The sequence below is a fragment of the Lutjanus erythropterus genome, chromosome 22, assembly GCF_056507025.1.
Source record: "Lutjanus erythropterus isolate fLutEry1 chromosome 22, fLutEry1.hap2, whole genome shotgun sequence".
Classification (NCBI taxonomy): Eukaryota; Metazoa; Chordata; class Actinopteri; order Lutjaniformes; family Lutjanidae; genus Lutjanus; species Lutjanus erythropterus.
The window spans coordinates 29,682,374-29,702,373 of NC_139338.1; the positions used below are offsets into that span (position 1 = coordinate 29,682,374).

Below are 20,000 nucleotides of genomic sequence, written 5' to 3' on the forward strand. Positions count from 1 at the left end.
TGTATGTAAGTATGTATGTATGTATGTATGTATGTATGTATGTATGTAAGTTTGTATGTATATATGTATGTATGTAACATGAATGTATGTATGTATGTATGCATGCATGTAAGTATGTATGTATGTATGTATGTATTTAAAATGAATGTATGTATGTAAGTATGTATGTATGTATGTATGTATGTAAGTATGTATGTATATATGTATGTATGTATGTAAAATGAATGTATGCATGCATGTAAGTATGTATGTATGAATGTACGTATGTAAGTAAGTATGTATGTATATATGTATGTAAGTATGTGTGTATGTAAGTAAGTATGTATGTAAGTATGTATGTATATATGTATTTAAAATGAATGTATGTATGTATGTATTTAAAATGAATGTATGTATATATGTATGTATGTAAGTAAGTATGTATGTATGTATGTAAGCATGTGTGTATGTGTGTATGTAAATATGTATGTATGTATGTAAGTATGTATGTATATATGTATGTAAGTATGTATGTATGTACTTAAAATGAATGTATGTATGTATGTATGTATGTAAGTATGTATGTATATATGTATGTATGTAAGTATGTATGTACTTAAAATGTATGTATGTATGTATGTATGTATGTATGTATGTAAGTATGTATGTATGTATGTAAGTATGTATGTATATATGTATGTATGTAAGTATGTATGTATGTACTTAAAATGAATGTATGTATGTATGTAAGTATGTATGTATATATGTATGTATGTAAGTATGTATGTATGTATTTAAAATGAATGTATGTATGTAAGTATGTATGTATGTATGTATGTATGTATGTATGTATGCATGCATGTAAGTATGTATGTATGTATGTATGTGTGTATGTAAAATGAATGTATTTATGACTGTATGTTTGTATGTAAGTATGTATGAATGTATGTATGTAAGTATGTATGTATATATCTATGTATGTAAGTATGTGTGTATGTAAGTATGTATGTATGTAACATGAATGTATGTATGTATGTATGTATTTCTGTAGTCATGTAAGTATGTATGTAAGTAAGTATGTAAGTAAGTATGTATGTATATATGTATGTATGTAAGTATGTGTGTATGTAAGTATGTATGTATGTATGTATGTATGTATGTAACATGAATGTATGTATGTATGTATTTGTGTAGTCATGTAAGTATGTATGTATGTATGTATTTATGTAAGCATGTATGTATATATGTAGTCATGTAAGTATGTATGTATGTATTTAAAATGATTGTATGTATGTATGTAACTATGTATGTATGTATGCATACATGCATGTAAGTATGTAAGTATGTGTGTATGTAATTATGTATATATGTATATATGTAAGTATGTAAGTATGTATGTGTGTATGTATGTGTATATGTAAGTATGTATGTAAGTATGTATGTAAGTGTGTATGTATGTATGAATGTATGTATCTATGTTTTTAAAATGAATGTATGTATGTATGTATATATGTATGCATGTATGTATGTATGTATGTATGTATGTATGTATGTATGTATGTATGTATGTAAAATGAATGTATGTATGTATGTATGTATATATGTATGAATGAATGTATGTAAGTATGTATGTATGTGTGTATGTAAGTATGTATGTATATATGTATGTATATATATATATATATATATATATATATATATATATATATATATATATATATATATATATATATATATATATATATATATATATGTATGTAAGTATGTATGTATGTATGCATGCATGTAAGTATGTATGTATGTATGCATGTATGTATGTATGTATGTATGTATGTAAAATGAATGTATGCATGCATGTAAGTATGTATGTATGAATGTATGTATGTAAGTAAGTATGTATGTATATATGTATGTATGTAAGTATGTGTGTATGTAAGTAAGTATGTATGTATGTATGTAAGTATGTATGTATATATGTATGTATATAACATGAATGTATGTATGTATGTATTTGTGTAGTCATGTAAGTAAGTATGTATGTATGTATGTATGTATGTCTGTATGTATGTATGTATGTATTTAAAATGAATGTATGTATGTAAGTATGTATGTATGTATGTATGTATGTATGTATGTATGCATGCATGTAAGTATGTATGTATGTATGTATGTGTGTATGTAAAATGAATGTATTTATGAATGTATGTTTGTATGTAAGTATGTATGAATGTATGTATGTAAGTATGTATGTATATATGTATGTATGTAAGTATGTATGTATGTATTTAAAATGAATGTATGTATGTAAGTATGTATGTATGTATGTATGTATGTATGTATGTATGTATGCATGCATGTAAGTATGTATGTATGTATGTATGTGTGTATGTAAAATGAATGTATGTATGTAAGTATGTATGTATGTATTTAAAATGAATGTATGTATGTAAGTATGTATGTAAGTATGTATGTATGTATGTATGTATGTATGTATGTATGTATGTATGCATGCATGTAAGTATGTATGTATGTATGTATGTGTGTATGTAAAATGAATGTATTTATGAATGTATGTTTGTATGTAAGTATGTATGAATGTATGTATGTAAGTATGTATGTATATATCTATGTATGTAAGTATGTGTGTATGTAAGTATGTATGTATGTAACATGAATGTATGTATGTATGTATTTCTGTAGTCATGTAAGTATGTATGTATGTATGTATGTATGTATGTATTTATGTAAGCATGTATGTATATATGTAGTCATGTAAGTATGTATGTATGTATTTAAAATGTATGTATGTATGTAACTATGTATGTATGTATGTATGTAAAATGAATGTATGTATGTAAGTAAGTATGTAAGTAAGTATGTATGTATATATGTATGTATGTAAGTATGTGTGTATGTAAGTATGTATGTATGTATGTATGTATGTATGTAACATGAATGTATGTATGTATGTATTTGTGTAGTCATGTAAGTATGTATGTATGTATGTATGTATGTAAGCATGTATGTATATATGTAGTCATGTAAGTATGTATGTATGTATTTAAAATGATTGTATGTATGTATGTAACTATGTATGTATGTATGCATACATGCATGTAAGTATGTAAGTATGTGTGTATGTAATTATGTATATATGTACATATGTAAGTATGTAAGTATGTATGTGTGTATGTATGTATGTGTATATGTACGTATGTATGTAAGTATGTATGTAAGTGTGTATGTATGCATGAATGTATGTATCTATGTTTTTAAAATGAATGTATGTATGTATGTATGTAAGTATGTATGTATGTATGTATGTATGTAAAATGAATGTATGTATGAATGTATGTATATATGTATGAATGAATGTATGTATATATATAAGCTTGTATGTATATACGTATGTATGTATGTAAGTATGTATGTATGTGTGTATGTAAGTATGTATGTATATATGTATGTATGTATGTAACATGAATGTATGTATGTATGTATTTGTGTAGTCATGTATGTATGTATGTATTTAAAATCAATGTATGTATGTATTTGTGTAGTCATGTATGTATGTATGTATGAATTTAAAATGAATGTATGTATGTATGTATGTATGTATGTATGTATGTATGTATGTAAAATGAATGTATGTATGAATGTATGTATATATGTATGAATGAATGTATGTATATATATAAGCTTGTATGTATATACGTATGTATGTATGTAAGTATGTATGTATGTGTGTATGTATGTATGTATGTAAGTATGTATGTATGTGTGTATGTATGTATGTATATATGTATGTATATATATATATATATATATATATATATATATATATATATATATATATATATATATATATATGTAAGTATGTATGTATGTATGCATGCATGTAAGTATGTATGTATGAATGTATGTATGTAAGTATGTATGTATATATGTATGTATATTACATGAATGTATGTATGTATGTATTTGTGTAGTCATGTAAGTATGTATGTATGTATGTATGTATGTATGTATGTTACATGAATGTATGTATGTATGTATTTGTGTAGTCATGTAAGTATGTATGTATGTATGTATGTATGTATGTATGTTACATGAATGTATGTATGTATGTATGTATGCAAGTATGTATGTAAGCATGTATGTATGTATGTATGTATGTATGTATGTATATATGTATGTATGTAAATATGTATGTATGTAAGTGTGTATGTATATATGTGTGTATGTAACATGAATGTATGTATGTGTGTTTGTATGTATGTATGTATGTGTTTATCTATATATGTATGCATGTAACATGAATGTATGTATGTATGTATATATGTATGTATGTATGTATGTATGTATGTATGTATGTATGTATATATGTATGTATGTAAGTGTGTATGTATGTATGTATGTATGTATGTATGTATGTAAGCATGTGTGTATGTATGTATGCATGTATGTAAAATGTATGTATGTATGTATGTATGTATTCATGCATGTAAGTATGTATGTATGTATGTATGTATGTAAGTATGTATGTATGTAACATGAATGTATGTATGTATGTATTTGTGTAGTCATGTAAGTATGTATGTATGTATGTATGTATGGATGTATGTATTTATGTAAGCATGTATGTATATATGTAGTCATGTAAGTATGTATGTATGTATGTATTTAAAATGTATGTATGTATTTATGTATGTATGTATGTATGTATGTAAAATGAATGTATGTATGTAAGTAAGTATGTATGTATATATGTATTATATATGTAGGTATGTAAGTATGTGTGTATGTAAGTATGTATGTATGTATGTAACATGAATGTATGTATGTATGTATGTATTTGTGTAGTCATGTAAGTATGTATGTATGTATGTATTTATGTAAGCATGTATGTATATATGTAGTCATATGAGTATGTATGTATGTATGCATGCATGCAAGTATGTAAGGATGTGTGTATGTAAGTATGTATGTAAGTATGTATGTATGTATGTAAGTATGTATGTATGTATATATGTAAGGATGTAAGTATGTATGTGTGTATGTATGTATGTGTATATGTAAGTATGTATGTAAGTATGTATGTAAGTGTGTATGTATGTATGTAAGTATGTATGTATGTATGAATGTATGTATGTATGTATTTAAAATGAATGCATGTATGTATGTATGTATGTAAAATGAATGTATGTATGTAAGTAAGTATGTATGTATATATGTATGTATATATGTATGTATGTAAGTATGTGTGTATGTAAGTAAGTATGTATGTATGTATGTAAGTATGTATGTATATATGTATGTATATAACATGAATGTATGTATGTATGTATTTGTGTAGTCATGTATGTATATATGTATGTATGTATGTAAGTATGTGTGTATGAAAGTATGTATGTATGTATTTAAAATGAATGTATGTATGTATGTATGTATGTATGCAAGTATGTATGTAAGCATGTATGTATATATGTATATATGTATGTATGTATGTATGTATGTATGTATGTATGTATGTAAGTATGTATCTATGTATATATGTATGTATGTAACATGAATGTATGTATGTATGTATTTGTGTAGTCATGTAAGTATGTATGTATGTATGTATGCATGCATGTATGGATGTAAGCATGTATGTATGTATATATTTATGTATGTATGTATGTATGTATGTATGTATGTATGTAAGTGTGTATGTATATATGTATGTATGTAACATGAATGTATGTATGTATGTATGTATGTATGTATGTATGTATATATGTATGTATGTAAGTATGTATGTATGTAAGTGTGTATGTATGTATGTATGTATGTATGTAACATGAATGTATGTATGTATGTATGTATGTATGTATGTATGCATGTATGTAAAATGAATGTATGTATGTATGTATGCATGCATGTATGGACGTAAGCATGTATGTATGTATGTATGTATATATTTATGTATGTATGTATGTATGTATGTATGTATGTATGTATGTATGTATGTATGTATGTAAGTGTGTATGTATATATGTATGTATGTAACATGAATGTATGTATGTATGTATGTATGTATGTATGTATGTATGTATGTATGTATGTATGTATATATGTATGTATGTAAGTATGTATGTATGTAAGTGTGTATGTATGTATGTATGTATGTAACATGAATGTATGTATGTATGTATGTATGTATGCATGTATGTAAAATGAATGTATGTATGTATGTATGTATATATGTATGTATGTAAGTATGTATGTATGTATTTAAAATGAATTTATGTATGTATGTATGTATGTATGTATGTATGTATGTATGCATGCATGTAAGTATGTATGTATGTATGTATGTAAGTATGTATGTATGTAACATGAATGTATGTATGTATGTATTTGTGTAGTCATGTAAGTATGTATGTATGTATGTATGTATTTATGTAAGCATGTAAGTATGTATATATGTATTTAAAATGTATGTATGTATGTATGTATGTATGTATGTATGTATGTATGTATGTATGTAAAATGAATGTATGTATGTAAGTAAGTATGTATGTATATATGTATTATATATGTATGTATGTAAGTATGTGTGTATGTAAGTATGTATGTATGTATGTATGTATGTAACATGAATGCATATATGTATGTATTTGTGTAGTCATGTAAGTATGTATGTATGTATGTATGTATGTATGTATGTATGTATGTATTTATGTAAGCATGTATGTATATATGTAGTCATGTAAGTATGTATATATGTATTTAAAATGTATGTATGTATGTATTTATGTATGTATGTATGTATGTATGTATGTAAGTATGTATGTATGTATTTAAAATGAATGTATGTATGTATGTATGCATGTATGTATGTATGTATGTAAGCATGTATGTATGTATGTATGTATGTATGTATGTATGTATGTATGTATATATTTATGTATGTATGTATGTATGTATGTATGTATGTATGTAAGTGTGTATGTATGTAACATGAATGTATGTATGTAACATGAATGTATGTATGTATGTCACAGTTCTGCCCAGTTTCCCTTCACCTGTTCTCCATTCCCCCAGTTTCCCTCCTGTCCCTCTGCCCCAGTAAAACTCTACCTGCCAGCCACGCCCACCTCATCAGCTCAACTGCACTCACCTGCTGGCACAGCTGCAGCTCATCCAGCATCAGCCCTGCTTATAAGCCTCTCCTGCACTCTGACTCTTTGCCAGACTGTTCTTCAGTTTACCCCTGCAAGACTCTCCAGCCCTTATCCTGGATTGTTTCTCTATTGTCTTCCCTGCCCGTCTGACTCTCCTGCCTCGCCTGGTTCCCAGATACTCACCACAGCCTTCTGTTCCTGACCATGAGAACTTTCTCTACGTTCTCTGTTTTGCCTGCCTGTCCCTGTGGCTGCTGCCTGCTGCAAGCCTCTCTCTGTCACTCCTGCCTGTAAGAGAGCGGAACTGTACGGGTCTGAGGGCTCACGTCTTCTCCCTCGGTCCCCACGTCCAAGTTTGGCTCTTCCCATTACTCGAGTCTGACACCCTGTGACTGTTTTTGGCTTCCAGCCCGTAGAGTGACTGTAACCTGTGTTTCTTCGTCAGGTCTAGTTCCTGTTCTGTTTCTGTTAAAATAAAGGTTCATTACCAACTGTCACAGAATTTCTGAGTGCTGCTATTTGATCCAAAGTACACCCGTTACGTATGTATGTATAAAGAACGCGATGTTCTTTAATAATTATTGTCCTAACAAGATTGATCATGAGTGATATAACTTTTAAACTGAGGGAAGACATTAAAAATGAAAAGCTGCTGAGCTGTATGTTCATAATATCACCGAACGAATCCATATAATGTAAAAATGAAACGGCGGCACAAACTGTCTGCATCACGTTGTCATGGTAACCTCCGTTTGGTGATGCAGAGTCATTTTCCCCGTTTGCTCCAGATCATATTAACTCTTTAAATTGACATGGTTTATAATCCACACAGTAAAATAATGATGAAGCAACTACAGACACTTTGAAGACTTTTTACTGTTTTCTGTTTTGTCTGTGATTTTGCAGCTCAGATCACTGATTAGAAAATTGATCATCATTGATCACAGACAATCTTAAATCAGTTCCACTCATTTTACGTTGGTTTGGTGAAAAACTTCAGTGATGTCCTCGTCTCTGTCATCAGAGGACAGAGTCAGACAGACTTCATCATGTTTAAATCTGCTGGATGGACTTTTATTGTTTAATGTTTTCATGTTAGAATAAACGGCAGCATTAAGACCACATTTAGTCCATCAGTCATTTTCTCACATCATTCTTCTTCTCCTGCTTTATTTGTCATGTTTTTTTTTTCCACAGCTCATAATTATAACAACTTGATGGTTTTGACTTCAGTAAGACGCTCGATCGCTTCATTTCATGAGGAAGAAGAGTCAAATGAAACAAACGTCCCTTTTATGTGAAACGAACGTCTGGATTAACAAAGAGAGCTGATAACCACCATCGTGATCCCCGTTATCTCTGATCCAGGTTTTAGGATTTGTTGATCCAGATCATACAGAGAGAGTCTGGCTGTGTTGAGCTTCCTTCATAGTTCACCTCTCAGGTGTGTTGAGTATATTACAGTCCAGGTTGCTTGTGTTTGTGTTTCTTGTGGATGTTTGTGTTTGTCTTTATCAGACATATTAACCAATGAGAGCTCAGACTGGTGTGTTTCCTGTGACCAGCAGGTGGAGCTGCAGCTCCTCTGCAAACAAAACACACTGAGATTTTTATCAAACACTCAAACTGCACATGTTGTGTTCAGGGAGCCTGTAAATCTGACATACGTCCACTGGGTTTAAAACAAAGAAAATCTTTTATCAGAACCAGTATTGTGTTGATAATTGATCGATGACTGATGATGACTGATTGATGATCATGAAGAAAATGAATTGAAGTGACTGAGTTTTACCTATAAATACACACAGGTGGTCAATAATCAAACATCACAGACAGTTAATGTGACTTTATTACTGAGCAAAACATTAGATATCATATTGATCATATTATTGATTATAGTCACATGACATCAGAATATTCAGTGTAAAAGTAGTTCATTAAGGTACCCTGGTGGCAGCAGCCGTCGGTTCAATTCCAGCATTCGTCCCTTTGCTGCATGTCTCCCCCATTTCCTGTCTGTCTACAGCTGTCCTATCAAATAAAGGCTAAAAAACTCCAAACATCCTTTTTGAAAAGACAAAAATACTTAGAAAATATTGTCTAGTCAAGGGCTAACGAGGGGAAAAAAATGTTTTCAGCTGTAAATATTACACACAAATCCAGAACCAGTGGATTGTTGTTACTTTGTCCTGGTGATTTTCTTCCTCATGTTCATGATTATTGATCAAACCAGCTCCTCGTTTCATCTGGTGATATTTTACTTTGAAAAATATTAAAATATTAGAGAAGTTTTAATCTGTCAAACGTTTTTGGTTTTTGATTTTACAAATTAATTACATAGGAACATTTTCATTTATAGAAACATGAATCAGGATATTGAGACATGAAGATGAAAAAAAACAGCAAATTTATAGAATCTGGTTTGTTGTTTTGAAGCAAAAAACTGTTTCTGCTCTGTGATTGGCTGCTGCAGAGACCAACTACCTGTGTGAGCCCTCTGAGTCCTTTTCACCTGTCTGAAGAGTCTCTGTGTTCACTGTTGTGATGTCTTCACCATGAATACCTGAGGACACACCTGAGGACACACCTGAGGCCAGATGAGCCTCTCTGATGTCAGATAATCTGAGGGTTTCACTTGTCTCAGGTGGACCCTCTGGTTTTTCTGGGACAGGGCAGAGGTCAAAGTGAAGTCGTCTTCCAAGATCACCAATGACGATGTTAGATAATGATGATGATGATGATGGAGGAGGAATCAAAGACTGTCTCCTCGTGTAGACGCCCTGTTTACCATGAAAGCTCTCCAACTGAGAATAAGACTCATATTCATGTCTGAAGCCTCTATTGTTGAATGAAGACTCGTCCACAGAGAAGACTGGACAGCTGGAGCTCACCTGTCAGTCACACAGAGACACCTGTCAGTCACACAGAGACACCTGTCAGTCACACAGAGACACACCTGTCAGTCACACAGAGACACACCTGTCAGTCACAGAGACACACCTGTCAGTCACACAGAGACACCTGTCAGTCACACAGAGACACCTGTCAGTCACACAGAGACACCTGTCAGTCACACAGAGACACACCTGTCAGTCACAGAGACACCTGTCAGTCACAGAGACACCTGTCAGTCACACAGAGACACCTGTCAGTCACACAGAGACACCTGTCAGTCACACAGAGACACCTGTCAGTCACACAGAGACACCTGTCAGTCACACAGAGACACACCTGTCAGTCACAGAGACACCTGTCAGTCACAGAGACACCTGTCAGTCACAGAGACACCTGTCAGTCACACAGAGACACACCTGTCAGTCACACAGAGACACCTGTCAGTCACAGAGACACCTGTCAGTCACACAGAGACACACCTGTCAGTCACACAGAGACACACCTGTCAGTCACACAGAGACACACCTGTCAGTCACACAGAGACACACCTGTCAGTCACAGAGACACACCTGTCAGTCACACAGAGACACCTGTCAGTCACACAGAGACACCTGTCAGTCACACAGAGACACACCTGTCAGTCACACAGAGACACCTGTCAGTCACACAGAGACACCTGTCAGTCACACAGAGACACCTGTCAGTCACACAGAGACACACCTGTCAGTCACACAGAGACACACCTGTCAGTCACACAGAGACACACCTGTCAGTCACACAGAGACACCTGTCAGTCACACAGAGACACCTGTCAGTCACAGAGACACCTGTCAGTCACACAGAGACACCTGTCAGTCACACAGAGACACCTGTCAGTCACAGAGAGACACCTGTCAGTCACAGAGAGACACCTGTCAGTCACAGAGACACACCTGTCAGTCACAGAGACACACCTGTCAGTCACACAGAGACACACCTGTCAGTCACACAGAGACACACCTGTCAGTCACAGAGACACCTGTCAGTCACACAGAGACACCTGTCAGTTCCACAGACACACCTGTCAGTTCCACAGACACACCTGTCAGTCGCACAGACACACCTGTCAGTCACACAGAGACACACCTGTCAGTCACAGAGAGACACCTGTCAGTCACACAGAGACACACCTGTCAGTCACAGAGACATACCTGTCAGTCACAGAGACATACCTGTCAGTCACACAGAGACACACCTGTCAGTCACACAGAGACACACCTGTCAGTCACACACAGACACACCTGTCAGTCACACACAGACACACCTGTCAGTCACACACAGAGACACACCTGTCAGTCACACAGACACACCTGTCAGTCACACAGAGACACACCTGTCAGTCACAGAGACACACCTGTCAGTCACACACAGAGACACACCTGTCAGTCACACACAGACACACCTGTCAGTCACACACAGAGACACACCTGTCAGTCACACACAGAGACACACCTGTCAGTCACACAGACACACCTGTCAGTCACACAGAGACACACCTGTCAGTCACAGAGACACACCTGTCAGTCACAGAGAGACACACCTGTCAGTCACAGAGAGACACACCTGTCAGTCACAGAGAGACACACCTGTCAGTCACAGAGAGACACACCTGTCAGTCACAGAGACACACCTGTCAGTCACACAGACACACCTGTCAGTCACAGAGAGACACACCTGTCAGTCACAGAGACACACCTGTCAGTCACAGAGAGACACACCTGTCAGTCACACACAGAGACACACCTGTCAGTCACAGAGACACCTGTCAGTCACACAGAGACACACCTGTCAGTCACACAGAGACACACCTGTCAGTCACAGAGAGACACACCTGTCAGTCACACACAGAGACACACCTGTCAGTCACAGAGACACCTGTCAGTCACACAGACACACCTGTCAGTCACAACAGTTTGAACTTATGAAGTGTTGGAAGTTATGAACAGTTTGAGGTCATAAGCAGTCATAACTCTTCAACAGTCATATTGTTCATGGTCTTAAAGTGTTCATTACTTTAACTCAATTTTTTTTCTAAATAAAGTTTAGTTGCACCAAAAAAAAAAAAAACCTCCTACTAACAACTGCAGCTTGAGAGAAAAGGAGCAGATGGAAAATGGGGATCAAATAAATATAAAACATTAAATATTTATTATTAATTCTGAACCATCAGGTCTCATAAACAGGTTTGACTTTGATCTTTTGTTTTTATCTAAAGACAGTACTTCAACTCTTAATGACTTTTTACTGTTGGTATTTGAGTAACTTTAGTCCTGATAGAGTTTATTCAGATTATTGGATACTGTGAACAAACTGAGGTTTGGGTCAAACAGAAACATTTATTTAGTTTACAGAAACAATAGTTTGATTGATTTTGTGTCAGAGGGAGTTTATGTTGATATATAACTAATGTTTAATGATTGTACAATTTAATTTGAGTGTCGGCACATTGATCTGAGGAGGTTCACTGGATGTTTGTGTGTTTTTCTCTCAGTAAAAACGGCTCTAACATTCAGCACAAGACACTGAAGGAGGAAACACAGAGTCACATGACAGGAAGTCCACATTAACTATCACAACATGAGATGAGTGAAGAGCAGCTTTAAACTCACCGTCTGAAACCACAGTAAACTCTACAGAGGAACAGAGCAGCAGTTCAGTAACATCAAGACTTAACTGATCTAAAGCTCAACGTGAACTTTGAGTTGATGTGTTGAATTTGTTTCTTCATGTCCAAAATTCTGTCTGTCAGCTCTGTTAGGTGCGTCAAAGTAAGAGAGTGATCCACTTCGTACCACATTGGGATGTTTTCCGAGGGCGATGGCAGCGTGTTGGTCGGCGTCGCTGAGCCGCCGGCGTCTCTTCATGGTTCGAAGCAGCAGAAACAGAACATACGACAGAAACAGCAGCAGGATCGTTGCTGCGATTCCTCCTGCCAGTCTGCTGTCCACATCTCCGAACAACTGCTGCTCTGTGAGAGAACCACGAGGCACTGCACACAGGAGAGACCAGGGGTCAGTGAATGCACCATGAGGGGTTCACTGTAGCAAACAAATGTCCGTCAAACAGGAAGAAACTATGTGTCTGTTGGGACTGTTTTCATCGGCAGATTGATCCCTGTTGGCTGTTATCTAAGGAAACAGATATCTGATCAGTTTGTGATCAATCAGAGATCAGTGGAGCAGAGAACCTCTGAGTGTCTTCACAGCATACACGTGTGTGTGTGTGTGTGTGTGTGTGTGTGTGTGTGTGTGTGTGTGTGTGTGTGTGTCCAGTGCTCACCTGCTTGTCCTCTCTGCAGAACTTCGATGTCGACTGAAGCTGAAACTTCTTCTCCTGATTCTTCGTCTCTGGCTACAACCTGCAGGATTATGATCAATCACATTGTGATCAATCACATTATGATCAATCACATTGTGATCAATCACATTATGATCAATCACATTATAATAATCAGGATCAAAGTTTACATGTTAATGTTCTCCCTCACATCTACACTGTATGTTCTAAATGATACTTGTAGTTTAATCTGCTCCGATTGTCTCTGACCTGAGGACAGCTGAGAGACACTTTATGTTCCTGAGGATTACGTTTCCTTTTACTGAGTAGAATAAATAAATCTGAATGATCGCTCGCTCCTCAATGATAACATTGAACTCTTGGCTGTTTAACCTCCAAGTGATTTCAGTGTTTTTTTGCAGCTGAGGACTTGAATTTTGTCAAAAACATTTAGAAGAAAAAGAAAATTTATTTGATTTGATTTGATTTTTTGTTGCTATAAACTCATTTTATAAATCCTTGAACCTATATTTAATGAATATTATAGAAAAAACTTTGGAGTTGACATCACATATGGGGGCGTGTCCACACGTGTTTGACTGGGTGGGACACAGACTTATTTATTTATTTATTTATTTATTTATTTATTTTCATTAGATTGAAAACAAACACTAATTTCAAACACACAACTCAATGACTTATGAGAAATGAGAATTACGTCACGTCCACCACCTCATCAGTGGAGACGTCAACTCTAGGATGATGAAGATAACAGTATGTGAACAGAAGTGCATCATGGGAAGCCACCTGCAGTATGTGTCTGTCGAAAGCCTTCAGTTGGTCCGTCCTGGCAATCAGGACCCCTCCCTGGGTCACTTGGTACAATTCAGATGGGGGACGAAGGGACAAGTGTATGTTTGGATTCTGGCCCTGTGATTGGACAGCGGAGATGATGACTCAGCAGGTGTCATGCAGGTGTTAGAACAGAGGCAGAGGAGATGAACAGGTGTTCTTACATCAGAGAAGTCGCGGTCTGCCACCTGCACCTGTAACACCTGGTTCCCATAGGTGGACACGATGGAGGCGGGGCTTGAACTCTGGATGATGAACCCTTTGAAGGTGGTTCTGTTGAAGATTGGAGGGAACATGTTCTCACTGAGAACCCTAATCAGAACCGATGCCACGCTATACTTCAGTCGGTCGTTCAGCTGACACACCTGGGGGGGGACAGGTAGATGAGTGTCCTGATCGGTTCAATCAGACAGTAAACAGGTAACGGTGTGGTTACCATGACGCTGAGGGTGAAGTTCGCCTTCAAGTGTCGGCGGCTCACAGGTGTGGTTAACCTGATGTCACCTGTCTGGTTGTTGATCACAAACCTGCCATTATCACCACCTGCTGACACACAAACACGCCTCTACACATCTGAACACACCTGTTCACACCTGTTGAACATGAACATGAGAAGGTAAACTCTGACCTGACAGGATGCTGTATACCAGAGGAGTGTTTATTCCTCTGTCTCCATCCTCTGCTCTGATTGGTCCAGGAGAAAACTCCAGAACTGCCTCCTGAAACATAAAACACATACAGACAGGAAATAACAAATGTAGCTGTTGTTTGTGTGTGATGTTTTCTTATTTACTTGTTGAGTTGTTTACCTGTTGTTTGTGTGTGATGTTGGCGGTGTAGGTGGGGTTCATGCAGACAGGAACACCTGGAGAGACAGGTGTGCAGGGCACAAAGTGAGGATACTGGTCGTCTCCGTCCTCAATGCTGACAGTCAGAACAGCAGATGTTCTGAATTTCTCTGCAGTGTTTGTCTCCTGGTTCATCAAAACAAAAAATGAACGTTATTTTTATAATTTACTAACAAGGGTGTTTTTCTTTCTGCTTCATTCATGAAGTTTTAAATAAGTTTATGCCTCAGTTAAAGTTACAGCTGCTCTTTAAATATTCGAGCCTCAGTAAACTCAGCAGATGTTCATTCTATCAGCTGTGAATCTGAAAATCATGTTGTTGGTTTTCATGCTGCTCTGGTCAAATTCTCTGAAACATGACTTCAACCATAAAATAATGACTCAGCGTTACCTCGGCCCACATGATCACCTGCAGCTGAGTCCTGTTCTCATAGTCCAGAGGTTTGTCAAGAACTACTCTTCCACTGTTGGGAAGATCAATCCTGAAGAACCACGCGTCAGGCTGCAGGTGACAGGTGACAGGTGACAGGTGTCAGGTGAGGGGTGACAGGTGACAGGTGGCAGGTGACAGGTGGCAGGTGAGGGGTGACAGGTGACAGGTGGCAGGTGACAGGTGAGGGGTGACAGGTGGCAGGTGACAGGTGAGAGGTGACAGGTGACAGGTGGCAGGTGACAGGTGAGGGGTGACAGGTGACAGGTGACAGGTGGCAGGTGACAGGTGAGGGGTGACAGGTGGCAGGTGGCAGGTGAGGGGTGACAGGTGGCAGGTGGCAGGTGACAGGTGAGGGGTGACAGGTGGCAGGTGAGGGGTGACAGGTGACAGGTGAGGGGTGACAGGTGACAGGTGAGGGGTGACAGGTGGCAGGTGACAGGTGGCAGGTGACAGGGGACAGGTGACAGGGGACAGGTGACATGTGGCAGGTGACAGGTGAGGGGTGACAGGTGGCAGGTGACAGGGGACAGGGGACAGGTGACAGGTGGCAGGTGACAGGTGAGGGGTGACAGGTGGCAGGTGGCAGGTGGCAGGTGAGGGGTGACAGGTGACAGGTGGCAGGTGACAGGTGAGGGGTGACAGGTGGCAGGTGGCAGGTGGCAGGTGAGGGGTGACAGGTGACAGGTGGCAGGTGACAGGTGAGGGGTGACAGGTGGCAGGTGACAGGTGAGGGGTGACAGGTGACAGGTGAGGGGTGACAGGTGACAGGTGACAGGTGAGGGGTGACAGGTGGCAGGTGACAGGTGGCAGGTGGCAGGTGAGGGGTGACAGGTGACAGGTGGCAGGTGACAGGTGAGGGGTGACAGGTGGCAGGTGACAGGTGAGAGGTGACAGGTGACAGGTGGCAGGTGACAGGTGAGGGGTGACAGGTGGCAGGTGGCAGGTGAGGGGTGACAGGTGACAGGTGGCAGGTGGCAGGTGACAGGTGAGGGGTGACAGGTGGCAGGTGAGGGGTGACAGGTGACAGGTGAGGGGTGACAGGTGACAGGTGACAGGTGAGGGGTGACAGGTGGCAGGTGACAGGTGGCAGGTGACAGGGGACAGGTGACAGGGGACAGGTGACATGTGGCAGGTGACAGGTGAGGGGTGACAGGTGGCAGGTGACAGGGGACAGGGGACAGGTGACAGGTGGCAGGTGACAGGTGAGGGGTGGCAGGTGGCAGGTGGCAGGTGAGGGGTGACAGGTGACAGGTGGCAGGTGACAGGTGAGGGGTGACAGGTGGCAGGTGACAGGTGAGGGGTGACAGGTGACAGGTGAGGGGTGACAGGTGACAGGTGACAGGTGAGGGGTGACAGGTGGCAGGTGACAGGTGGCAGGTGACAGGGGACAGGTGACAGGGGACAGGTGACATGTGGCAGGTGACAGGTGAGGGGTGACAGGTGGCAGGTGACAGGGGACAGGGGACAGGTGACAGGTGACAGGTGGCAGGGGAATCCATAAAGACATATACAAGGCATGGACAGAAGTATGTGGACCAGCCAGTGTTCCAACTTACCGATGATTGATCGATGATGTAAGTGATCATGTCTCCATCTGCGTCGACCGCCTTCACAGTGAAAACCACTGAATTCACTGCTGTCAGCTGCATAAACACAAAACACACTGAGATACATACATACACATACAATATATAATACATATATGTATTTTAAATGATCATATGACCTGAGTTTGTGACTGACAGTATTCTCATTATCATTTCCATATTTATAGTTGTAATACTTCCAAAGTGTTGACACAGAACTCATCATCCATCTTTTACCTCACTGACAGTGAACGGCTGAATCGTCTCCTCCACAAACAAAGGTCTGTTATCATTTTCATTCACGATCTCCACCAGGAGCCTGTATTGACTCTGAGGACACAAACACACCTGGTTTACTACTGATGACAGGTGTAATCACCTGAGTTTAGACAGGTAACCTACCTGTATGACATCATCCTCATAGCATGTCAGCTGTGCTATCAACACTGATCCCTGAACCTGAGACACAAACACACAGGTGAGCTGTGTTGAAAGCACAGGTATCGTTCAAACTACAGGAGTAGTCCAGGTGTGTACCTCTCTGTTAAGAACTCTGGACGCAGATGTGTTCAGTCTGATGGTTCTTCCCTCTAAGTAGAACCAATCGGCATTGTCTCCTGTAAGACACAGGCGGACTGTGTTCTGTCCGGGTTCTGCGGTGATACTGAGGTTGGTGATGAACTGACCCACTGGACTGTTCTCTTTGACTGATGCAAAGATGTCCGACCCCCCGAGACACAGACTGGCTGAGGACAAGACGGAGAGAACCAGGAAGTATCAGCAATGACACACACACACACACACACACACACACACAGACACACACACACACAGACACACAGACACACACACACACACACACAGACACACACACACACACACACACACACACACACACACACACAAACAGACACACAGACACACACACACACACACACACACACACACACACACACAGACACACAGACACACACACACACACACAAACAGACACACAGACACAGACACAGACACAGACACACACACACACACACACACACAGACACAGACACACACACACACACACACAGACACACACACACACACAGACACACACACACACAGAAACACAGACACACACACACACACACACACACACACACACACACACACACAGGGTCTTACCTGTAACCACATGGTAAGACAGCCTGAGAGTCACCTGCCAGAGCAGCAGCCTGCAGGGTCTCAGCATGTTCACACCTGAGGAACAGGTGAACAGTTAGTCTCCGCCCCCTGTCTCTTGTCTGTGTATCGAAGTTGTTCTGCCTGTAAATATTTGTTCTGTTTTTAGATGTTGAGTTCTTGGATGCAGAACTGTTTCTGTTTTGTGATGTTCCTGTTTTTTGTTTTAACTGTAATAGAATAGAATTACCTTTTGTATCCTAATTAAGTAATCCCATTACATGTCATTTGTATTAGTCTGTCAGTTCATTTTTGATTTTAACAACACGGATCTCAATACAGTTACTAATAACCTGTTAAAAATATAGTCTTTAATCTGATCCAATTGTTATCCTACTAATGTGGGTGAGATTCAGTCAGTTAGCTTTCAGTTAGCCTTCAGTTAGCTTTCAGTTAGCCTTCAGTTAGCTTTCAGTTAGCTTTCAGTTCACAGTATCCTTCAGAGACTTTTCAGAGCCTGAACATTTTCACTTTTACTGCAGTAAACAAGTTGAATCAGTACTTTTTCTTTTACACATACATGTGTATTTCTACTGCAGAAAAGAATGTTTGGACTGAAATAACTGGTTGTTATTGTCCAGAAGAGGACAGATGGACGTGTCTGAGTTTCACAGACAGACAGAGGTTCTGAAATCCACCTTTTGGCTGAAATCTTCTCTAATTGATCATCAGACATTAATAATAATAACATTAACATTAATTATATTAATTACATTAATGAAGGAATTCTTAAAATGTTAAAAATATAAAATAAAATATATTCAAAGTACAAATGTCCTCTGACTGAAATATTCATGTGTGATGTAGAAAACTGAGTCTTGCTGGTTTTCTGGCTGTTGGACTGACAAACGGGGACATTTGGACATTTAATAAAGAGTTTATAAACAGTTAATGAATCCAGAAATAACTGAGACATTGTTTTTGTCCTCCAGTAGAAACATGTGGAGGTCAAAGAGAACTGACCTGAGATCAGAACCAAACAAACAAACAGTGAGTCAGGACGTCCACAAAAACAAAGAGACTTTATTAAAGGAGTGTTCATAACACTGTCATGCACATGAAGGAGTCTTTATGAATTTTAATGACTGTTGTCATTCAGTGTCATTTGCTCAGTTATGTTGATGTTGTTATGACAACTTGACATTAACCAAGACAACAAACCCTGTGTTATAACATGACATTACACTGCTGCATGTGGTTAGTTTGGACTCTGGCTGCCATCAGACTGACATTATTTATTTGTAGTAATCATGAATTTGTTCAAGTTTTCAATTTGTGCCAGTTTTTTTTCTTTATTTTGTTCATTAAACTCATAATTGTTTGATTAACGAGAGAAATAAGGTCCTAAAAAATGTTTTATTATTATATTGGGTTTACTGAACATGAAATAATGTGTTTGTATACATATGATTTATTCACTTCCTTTAATTTATTGCAGTAAGTTGCATTTACTCAAAATATCCAAGCTGGCATAGTCAAGAATTTTAACTGAACTGTAATCAACACAAATCAAAATATTTAAGTTCTGATAACCTCCAAATTTTGAGTTTATGAGCTCAAGAAAATTGTGGTAAATAATTGCTTCAGTTCTTTGAGTTGCGTTAACTTATTCTGTTTAACAGTGTTGACTTCTGGTACATTTGGACTTGTCATAAAGAAGTCATTAAATGTTATAAGGCCAGTTTGATCAGAGGACAGGACC

At 37.7% G+C, this 20,000-nt stretch overlaps 2 protein-coding genes across 2 annotated transcripts; both read right to left on the reverse strand.

Moving 5' to 3' along the window:
• Positions 1-9,398: 9,398 nt before the first annotated feature.
• Positions 9,399-18,308, reverse strand: cdhr5-rs (cadherin-related family member 5, related sequence). Its single transcript, XM_084711524.1, has 15 exons — positions 18,242-18,308; positions 17,615-17,853; positions 17,480-17,536; positions 17,315-17,407; positions 17,048-17,134; positions 15,450-15,560; positions 15,020-15,184; positions 14,839-14,929; positions 14,647-14,753; positions 14,375-14,575; positions 14,166-14,288; positions 13,362-13,440; positions 12,875-13,071; positions 12,692-12,712; positions 9,399-10,039 (listed from the first exon to the last, which is right to left on the reverse strand). Exons 1-15 carry the CDS (start codon positions 18,306-18,308, stop codon positions 9,629-9,631), a joined length of 2,049 nt encoding a protein of 682 aa, XP_084567650.1. The 3' UTR covers positions 9,399-9,628.
• On the reverse strand, positions 15,629-16,903 carry LOC146307141 (uncharacterized; the record flags this gene model as incomplete). Its single annotated transcript, XM_084710991.1, has 1 exon — positions 15,629-16,903. A coding segment is annotated over exon 1 (1,275 nt), but the record flags the coding sequence as incomplete, so codon positions are not given.
• Positions 18,309-20,000: the final 1,692 nt, after the last annotated feature.

Coding starts and splice junctions, on each gene's coding strand:
- cdhr5-rs (XM_084711524.1), bottom strand. CDS start 18,308: ATGCTGAGACCCTGCAGGCTGCTGCTCTGGCAGGTGACTCTCAGGCTG. Junction 17,408..17,479: donor ATGAGGATGATGTCATACAG/GTAGGTTACCTG, acceptor TTGTGTCCTCAG/AGTCAATACAGGCTCCTGGT. Junction 13,072..13,361: donor TCTGCAGAGAGGACAAGCAG/GTGAGCACTGGA, acceptor TCCTGTGTGCAG/TGCCTCGTGGTTCTCTCACA.